The 8,872-nt window shown below is 52.3% G+C and overlaps 1 protein-coding gene across 12 annotated transcripts in view; it reads right to left on the bottom strand.

Moving 5' to 3' along the window:
* Positions 1–8,872, bottom strand: part of RGSL1 (regulator of G protein signaling like 1) — a 43,636-nt gene that overhangs the window by 10,742 nt on the left and 24,022 nt on the right. For all 12 annotated transcript variants that reach the window (XM_039484303.1, XM_039484298.1, XM_039484300.1 and 9 more), the window contains 7 exons: positions 7,939–8,056; positions 6,197–6,293; positions 5,523–5,652; positions 4,348–4,528; positions 1,794–1,932; positions 935–1,059; positions 640–752 (listed from right to left, as the gene is read on the bottom strand). In XM_039484303.1, coding sequence (XP_039340237.1) covers positions 640–752; positions 935–1,059; positions 1,794–1,932; positions 4,348–4,528; positions 5,523–5,652; positions 6,197–6,293; positions 7,939–8,056 — 903 coding nt within the window. The remainder of the gene's footprint in view (positions 1–639; positions 753–934; positions 1,060–1,793; positions 1,933–4,347; positions 4,529–5,522; positions 5,653–6,196; positions 6,294–7,938; positions 8,057–8,872) is intronic.

The raw sequence follows: 8,872 nt of genomic DNA, 5'->3' as shown, positions 1-8,872 counted from the left end.
CGCAAACCAGAATTACTTTAGTTTAATTTCTGTTTTGAAGGGTTGAATATTTTTTGGGGACGTGGTATAAGGAATCTAGTGTGTTTATCTTGGAGAAAGTGCATTTAATGGATATGACCCTGATTTGACTTTCTGTATTCAGTAGCAGATGTACAGTTATGGGACTTACCACTGTGGGGTTTTCATGTGCTATCTAGGAGGGAATGAAGGGAGAGGTTTAGCTGTTTTGAGACCATCATGCTGATTGAAAATGATCGCCAACATAGGAAGATAGGAATTGCCAGATTAATATTAATCCAATTCTTGTCTTCTGCTGAAGTTACAGTATCTATATCATTACCTGATGTTTCACAAAAAAACTCCCCTAGACAACTGTGCAGCACTTTACCTGGAGGAAGATTCCTTCCTGACCTGATCCAGTTTACACCATGAAGCATGACAGCTGCCTGATCTATGCAAATACTCACCAAACAAAGGTATTTTAATATCAAACTTTGCCTCTCATACAGAACCACTGGTGAGCCGCTACCTGAGGCATTAGAGGATGAGCAAGGCTGAGAGGACTAACGTGCAGCATATGTGACAGGGCAAACACATCAGAGAAAGAGAGAGGATGAGGAAGAGGCAGTCTCAGCTTACCCCCACTGAAGATACTGGATGTTCTAGGTGATGCCTTAGCTTGGAATGGAGAAAGAGATTTTTTTATCTTCGGGTACCTGCGGAAGGACTCCATTGCCTTCCAGTTACAGTATCTGTAGGGGAAATGCTAAGGTCAAGGACAGACAGAAAATCGAGTCTAACACATTTGAGGAATACAGCCAGCAATAATGTCCCTTTCGGACTCACATTTTCTTTGGAAGGAGGTAAAGCGAGAGAGCGCCTGGCACCCACCTCTGCATCCCCCTCGCCCAGCCCAAAAGAGAGGGATTTTTACCTTTTCCAGAAGTGTATCAGAACTGGGAAGACGTTGAGCAAGGCCACGTGATAGAGGCTGCGATCCAGGACCCCTTTGGAAGCTAAATTCCGGATTGAATCTTTCTGGCCCTCAGAAATGTTCACCTGGCCACAGAACAGAGACCACTTCACAAATGAGGCTTAAGGCATGGGTGGCATCCCTACTGAATCCCAGACAGAAACACCCCTAGTAACTCCCCCCCCACCCCGCCCTCGCACCTTCCAGGAGTCTGCATTCCACTTCGAAAGCCCTGGTCACAGTTCAGAGCTCTCTGAGCAGGGTCTCGGTTTATTTCCTGGCTAACTAGCCAAAATCCAAAGGAATCCCCTTTCTGCCCCTTCCCTCACCATGTTTTTAAAAGGGATTTAAAAAGAAGGGTGGTTAAAACAGCAGTGTGCCATGGGGAGGTGCAGCATAACGGGGAGGGAGAGTATGCGTGATCTCTAATGAATACAGACCAAAAGGCTCTTCTCTATTGACCGTAAAGCCAGCCACTGTGTCTCAGCCCTGACCAGAGGGGCCCATGTCTAGGTGGTCGTTCGGTCGCCATGCCCACTCACTCATTCTCTCTGGATTACCAGTTAGCGTCAGTTGTGAGAGTGGTTTTGGTGATCATGGACACTCTCCATTAGGACCTGGATTGAAGCTAATAACTTACTTTGCACAATGCCAAAGCCATCAGAACTGCAGTATGTTTTGCTGGAGCAGATTGAAACCTGGGTCCCATTGTTAATTCCCTGAGCCAGACACCCCCCAGTCCATAAGGCTCTCAGGCGATGATTTGCAGGCCCCAGGCCTCCCTGGTAGTGAGCGTGCAGGGCGTGTTACAGCGTCCTACCCGCAGTTTAGGAGGGACTTCAGAGTTCAGGAAGAGTTTGGCGATCGTGGCCACTTTGGTCTTAAGAAAGGCGACGTCCCTCTCGGTGTACATCCCGCAGGCTGCGAGCACTGTGGCCGAATCAGCCAGGTGACAAAACCTGCCAGGACAAATGGAAGGGGACCTCTAAGAGAGAAGCTGTGGCTGTCTCCTCAGACTCTGATACAACATGTGGCTTTTAGCTGAGATTTTCTAAGCCACGTAGAGGATTTGAATGCCCACTTCCCACTAACATTCACTCCCTGCCCTGTGGCACATGTCTTCCTCCGAAGAGGGTGTGATGGGATGTATATGCCACACTGGTATAGAAAGGGCTAACTGGAGCCAGAGAGCAATGAATGCATCCATTTGCACCTGGAGGGTGGGCCAGGTCCAACTAAAGATGAAGCCTAGCTGGGAAGAATCTGGGAGTTACAATGGGGTGAAGGAACCACAGTGAGAAGGTAAGAATGCTGCAGTCCCTCTCTGGTCAATAGAGAGGCCTGTGGGCCAATGGCAGGATTTCAGGGCAGCAGAGGAAAGAGGAAGCCCAGGGGTGGAGATGGGGGAATAGGCCTTGGGGATCCTCTCCTGACACAGGAACCCTGGAACAGGCCAGGAGAGACACTAGGAAGACAGAGGGGTGGAGCAGTCCCTCCGAAGGGAGCTCTGACAAAGAGGAACAGGACTTCCAGGGGAGAAATTCGGGGAAGTATCGCTCACCACAAGAAATGGAAAGGACTCTGCAGAGCCCAGAAAGGGGCAGCGGGAAGTCCAAGGTAGGAAGCACTCAAATGAGGAGTCTGGGGGAGTGGACCTTGTCTGCTTCCACAGGGTCCCTGGATTGGAACCCAGAGAAGAGGGAGGGCAGGGCCGACTCCAGGCGCCAGCTTATCAAGCAGGTGCTTGGGGCAGCAACTCTGGAGCGGGGCGGCACTTTCAGATATTCGGCGGCAATTCGGCGGAAGGTCCCTCACTCCCGCTCGGAGCGAAGGACCTCCCGCTGAATTGCTGCAGATCGCAATCACAGCTTTTTTTTTTTTTTTTGGCTGCTTGGGGCGGCAAAACCCCTGGAGCTGGCCCTGAGGGAGGGCCTGGGTTCCCCTCCTGGCCACTGAGGAAGGTGGCATGCAGGGGCGGCTCTAGAAAATAGGCTGCCCCAGGCAGCGCGGTGTGCTGCACCGCCCTTCCCCTCCTCGGTCCCGCCCCCCCCCCCCTCCCCCTCGTTTGAGCTCCGTGTCCCGTCGACCGTGGGACCGACGCAGGGACCGGCCGCATGGCGACAGGGGAGCTCCACGGGAGAACAACAGACCGCAGGGCGCGCGCGGCTGCGGGCGGCGGCGTTCGGGGGCGGCTCCGCTGGGCGGCGCCCGCGGAGTCATGCCCATGCCGTCACGGCGCCCCCCCCGCGGTCATGCCTGCGGCGCGTCCGGCAGGTCCGGTCTCGGGTCCTCTCCGGCCCTCCGCCTCCGCGACTGCGCATGACCCTGCGCCCAGGTCCAGCCTGCCTCCCTGCCCCCCGCTGTGCCCGCCCTAGCAGTGCTGGTGTTTGCCCTGGTGGCATGATACCTCCATACAAAGAGTAGGGACTCTGGGAAACTTGGAGACAAGGGGTGTAAAGATCACTGGGCCTAGAGTCAGGAAACCTGACCTAAGGACATCAGGCTGGTGTTTGCAGGACTTTCTGCTACCCTGGAAGGGGTGGGACTGGATGTGGCCTGGCCGGAGGGCTGAGTCACCGGAAGAGGCAGACCACCATTAGGCTGGAACAGCTGTCCTGCAGTGGGTACCAGACCAGAGTCTGCTACACCACACCTGGCCAGGCCCAGCGGTGAGTCACTCTATGACAGAGGGGAGTGGGGGATGGCATAAGGGTTCCCGGATACTTTCATAGGGGCAACTACACCTCAGCAGAGGGATTGTCTTGTGCTTCCCACTCCTCCCATTGGCCATCATGACATCCCCGTGGCAGCTCCAGCAGGAAAATACCAAATGTCAAACCAGGAGCAGCAGCCAGTAGTGTGTAACTAGCCCGCTCTCTGCAGGCCACCAGCAGTGCACGGGTCACAGTTAGGGTAATGCAATGCAGACACAGGCAGCATGGCTTGACTTGTCCCCCCCCTTAAACAACCTCCTGCCTTGGAGACACACAGCTTGTGTCACTGCCATTCCTGTGCTGGTTGGGAGAGTGAAAGTGAGCATCCTTCAGTGTTCTGTTACTGCTGCTCCCTGATCAGCCAACAGGTGTCGCTGCAGAGCACTCAGCAACAGGTACTCGTTCACACCAAGACTCCCTTCTGGCTGTGCAAAGGGGACTTCTTCGTGTAAAGAACCAGGCCTTTGCCCTGGGAGCAGAGTGCAGTACCTCCCAGCACCACATCGCTGCAGTGTAAGCAACAGATCAGCTGAGTGCCCAGCAGACTAGCGTGCGGTGCCGCTCTGTCTGAGCCAGCCCATCAGGCCAGGGATTTTATCCCTGCAAGACAGGAAGAACCCCAAGGTATTTGAAACAAACAGACAGGGCGGGCAGGCTTACTTCTCAATCTCCAGGTAAAAACTGAGGTCGTTGACCAGGAAGTTGATGGAAATGTGCCGCTGGTTAAAGAGCCGGCGCTTCACCTGTATCACCTCCACATCCTCTCCCATGCTGGCAGCCGGCACAGGTTGGCGGGGGCTAGCCACGGCAATGGTACTGCGCATGGAGCTACTGGGCAAGTCTGAGTGAGGACAAAGGAAGACCTGAGCAACTCATCTCCCTCAAGCTCCCGTGACCCAGATGTTGGGTAAATTGATAGAGAGACAGTGCGTGCATGAGACGGGGAGGTGACAAGGCCAGCACTAATGGGATTGATCCACACCTCATTTCAATCCCATGTGTGTCTCTCTATCAATTTACCCAATCCCCCAACAATGCAATCCTGTACCCTAACCCCCACCTAAAGTGCTCTACTCTTCTGTCTACAGTTTGCTGCTGGTGTCTCTGGCCCTGTAATCCTCAACCTGCACACTTGCCCCAGTACACACAGGGCTCGTCCAGAGCCCTTCTAGTTCACATTACTCTCTAATCCCCATACCCCTCCTGCCCCCCAGGGCTACCCTAAATCACAAGGAAAGAATTTACATTAGTGCTACACGCTAAACCACCACATGGAGGAAATAGTCACAGCTGAAGCCAGGTACTAAGTCACTGCACAGACTTACTGAACATACAAGAAGCAGCTGGTGGGTGCGGTCTTCAGAGGAGCTGAAAACGTACAGCGTAGGCAGCTTCCAGGGAGGTTGTGCAGTACAATTAGTGCTTTAAACAGTTAGGACCTGATTTTTCATTATAGTGCCTAATGGGTGCCTAAGTTAGGCTGCCCAGCTCCTCACATGGGTGCTCAAATAGCATGAGCTGCATAAAATGCCACTTCGAGTGACCAACTGCAGAGCTGCCTGCCCTGGTTAGCAAATGGGATTTTCCCTTCTCCAGTGGCTAACTTCTTGCTGAGTTGGAGCAGATTCTTGCTATGGAGAGAACAACCCAGCTGCTTCACTCCCTCTGAGCCAGCTGGTATCCTGGCCTCTTATATGCCCCCAACAGAGAACTCTCGGGTAAGAAAATGACGGCAGGGGACAAGCTGCCAGGTTTCTGCTATTGCCTTCCCTAGAGTCTGCTCACCCCAGGAGGCAACAATGGTAGGCGGGAGAATAAGCGGGATCTGGACATACTTTCTTTTTGATTTACGAGCTCCCTCCGGAGAAAGTCCTCAAAGTCTTTGCGGGATTTCCGATTGTTCATCTCCCTCCGGAACTTGCAGATGCTCCTGATGAAAGCCTGGAGCACGAACCACACTCTCTTCTGTGGGCAAAGCGCATGGAAGGTGTCAGCCTATGTACAGCACTGGGAGAGGAAGCAAGGCAGGGAATGGAGGCAGTAAATAACTATGGGCCTGATGGGAATGCCTTCAGACTAATTATCCTGATTATTCCCTGGGATCTGTGCCCAGGCAGACCTGCCACCCTGAACTAATGCACCAGAAGGCATCCACACATTAAGTGGAATTACTGACCCCACTGAGCCACAGTCATTGCTTTTCAGTGTCACTGGGCTTCAGTCAGAACCCTGGGGGATGTTACCGTTAAATGAATTTCCTGATGAAAGTCAGTGGGGCTCTGCATGGGCACAGGGGTCTGTTTGCACAGATGAGCTTACAGCCCAGGGGCTGTAGACATTAACTCTCTCGTTCTGGACAAAGACAGTTTGTTCTACAGCCTTGCATGACCCCTCGACCCACTGGCATCAACATATTCACAGAGAAAAGCAGCCCCTCCCCACTCTTGGGCCTATGCTCTGGGATCTAGCTGGGGTATCAGCAGGTGGAATGCAGGCCATCCTTACTTACCAGCTTGTCCTTTATGAAGGAGCCCCTTCCCTGCCTCGTGACCAAGTGAGTGTCAAAAATATCGCTCCCAGGGTACAAATCTTGGTACATCTTAAACCTGCCGGGATGGGAGAGTATTAGAGAAAGCAGAAAGAATGAGGAGTACTTGTGGCACCTTAGAGACTAACACATTTATTTGAGCATAAGTTTTCATGGGCTAAAACCAACTTCATCGGCTGCATGCAGTGGAAAATACAGTAGGAAGATAGATACACACAAAGAACATGAAAAAAATGGGTGTTGCTATACCAACTATAATGAGAGTAATCAATTAAGGTGGGCTATTATCAGCAGGAGAAAAAAAAACTTTTGTAGTGATAATCAGGATGGCCCATTTCCAACAGTTGACAAGAAGGTGTGAGTAACAGTAGGGAGGGAAATCAGCATGGGGAAATAGTTTTTACTTTGTGTGATGACCCATCCACTCCCAGTCTTTATTCAAGCCTAATTTAATGGGAGGAGACTAGCACGAAGGCAGAGACAGGGAGGAAAGAGGTGGTGGTGGGAATGGAGGGCCCAGTCCCAGAATGCTGGATAACCCTGGATATCACTTCTATTGCTGCAGTGAAACCTGATGAGGAGGGTAAAACTGATCATCCTCTGATCCCCTCCTCACCAGCTTCTGCTGCTGCAGGGGGCTGTGCTACTCATGGGCAACCCCAGAAATGCAAGGACCAGCTCAACCTGACCCTTATAATATATCACAGACACACTAGTGTATGAAAAGTTATGAGCCACACCCTGCTGGCCTTATGCAGATAAAACCCCCGTCAGCTCCAATGGGAGCTGTGCCAGAATACGGACTCAGCACTCTGGCCACTGCTTAGGTGTATCCTACTACTGAGTATGTGTGTGTATAACCTCCAGCAAGTTTACCAACAACGCCATCGGCCTCTCAGGAAGCGTGATGGGGCGTCCACCCCTCACAAGGCTGGAACAGGCTAAAAGGGGCCAATTAATTTTACAGGCTGCACCTGGACGAGAGCCAGGGATGGATAAAGCCTAGTGGAAGATGAAGCCCAGCTGGGCATGGGCAGGCTGGGCTTGAGTATAACCAGGAAGCTGAGAGCAAGAGGGGGCTGCAGGGAGGGGCTCTGCAGTCACTCCCTACAGAGAAAGGGAGTTGGCTAGGGACAAGGAGTTCAAGGGGGAGAGTAAACCCTGGGATCACGTCCTGGACTTCAGACTCCGGCAAGAAGCTGAGAGGGGGGAATAGCCTCTGGGAGCAGAGGAAGCTTGGGCTGGTAAACCCAGAGGTGAGCCAGGAGATAGAAAAGTGAAGTAGGAAGGAGCCCAAGGAAACAGCAACAGGGTCAGAGATTGAGTAGACTGCGGTTGCTAGGCATAGGGTCCCTGGGCTGGAACTCAGAGTAGTGGGCAGGCCTGGGTTGCCCTACCAGCCATTGGGGAAGTGGCACTGGACCTGGACTTGGCCTGAAAGACTGACTGATGTGGCATATGGACAGCTTGTCCAGTGGGACTTTAAAATCCCAGAAGGGAAGGACCAAATAGTGACCTGGCTGAAAGGCTGAGTCACGAAGAGGAAGCACCCCAAGTCCCAGAGAGATAGAGAGGCCATAGTGCAGGCAACTGAGGGAAAGGGACACCAGACCAAGTGAGAGAGAATCCCCAGACCCAGCCACAAGGAGGCACCCCAGTGGTGAGTGTACCCCGTTAAAGTGAAATGAGCCAGGACTACTCACCATTTCTCTTCCATTGCTTTCAGGACAAAGCTCTGTGCTGTGAATAGCATGGAGCCAGTGACCAGGCTGGCCTTGGGTATATCTCTGATGATGGAAGCTTGGCATTGCAGCAGTTCCTCTAGAAAAGACACAACATCTCTCTCATCTGCACCAGACATTCTATCATTGTAAGACCTCCAGAGCCATCCATGAATCTCCATCCCTCATGTTCACAAGGTCCAGGACCTTCATCACAATCACTACCCCCTCAACCACGTTTGCCCAATACATTTTTCCTCCTTCCTTGGCATTTTTCCCCATTTATAACATCACTTTTTAATCCAAGAAGAAGTCTGCAGGCCATATAAGTACCAAGGCACCTCAAACTTTGCAAGTGACACTACTGAGCTCAAAACATCTAAAGAAGACAGTAGGCAAGAATATTTCCCTCCACTGCTAGAATCACAGGGTGAAATTCTATGCAGGAGGTCAAATTAGCTGATCATAGTGGTCTCTTCTAGAAATCTGTGTGGCAGTAAGAGCAGGAAACTCAGGAAACAGTGAGATTAAAATTAGAGTCCCTGAAGAGCAGATGCCCCACTCGTTTGGGCAGTGAGAGCTGGCAAGGCCCTGTGCACTCTGCTGCAAGCTGGATCTAAATCTTGCTGCAAGGTCTCTGGATTTGGCAGCACTGTGGCACAGCAAACTGGAAATGCCAAATGAGAGTCCAGACCCTTTGCCTCCACTAAAGCCCCATTGTGGTGCTGGAGTGATACAACGGCATCTTAAGCCAGCCCTAGGCAGGGCAGCTGCGGACCCTTCCAGTGGTCCAGAAGCCTCGCTGATTTGTGTACAGTTGTATCAGGGAGAGTAGCAGCTCCTCCAGAGCCCTGCTGTGTGCCCACGTACTCCCCATGCTGGAGTAAGTGGACAATGCGCTGGCTTCCCCTCCCCT

Source organism: Mauremys reevesii, linkage group 8 (genome assembly GCF_016161935.1).
Source record: "Mauremys reevesii isolate NIE-2019 linkage group 8, ASM1616193v1, whole genome shotgun sequence".
Classification (NCBI taxonomy): Eukaryota; Metazoa; Chordata; order Testudines; family Geoemydidae; genus Mauremys; species Mauremys reevesii.
This window is presented reverse-complemented; position numbering and strand designations above follow the sequence as displayed.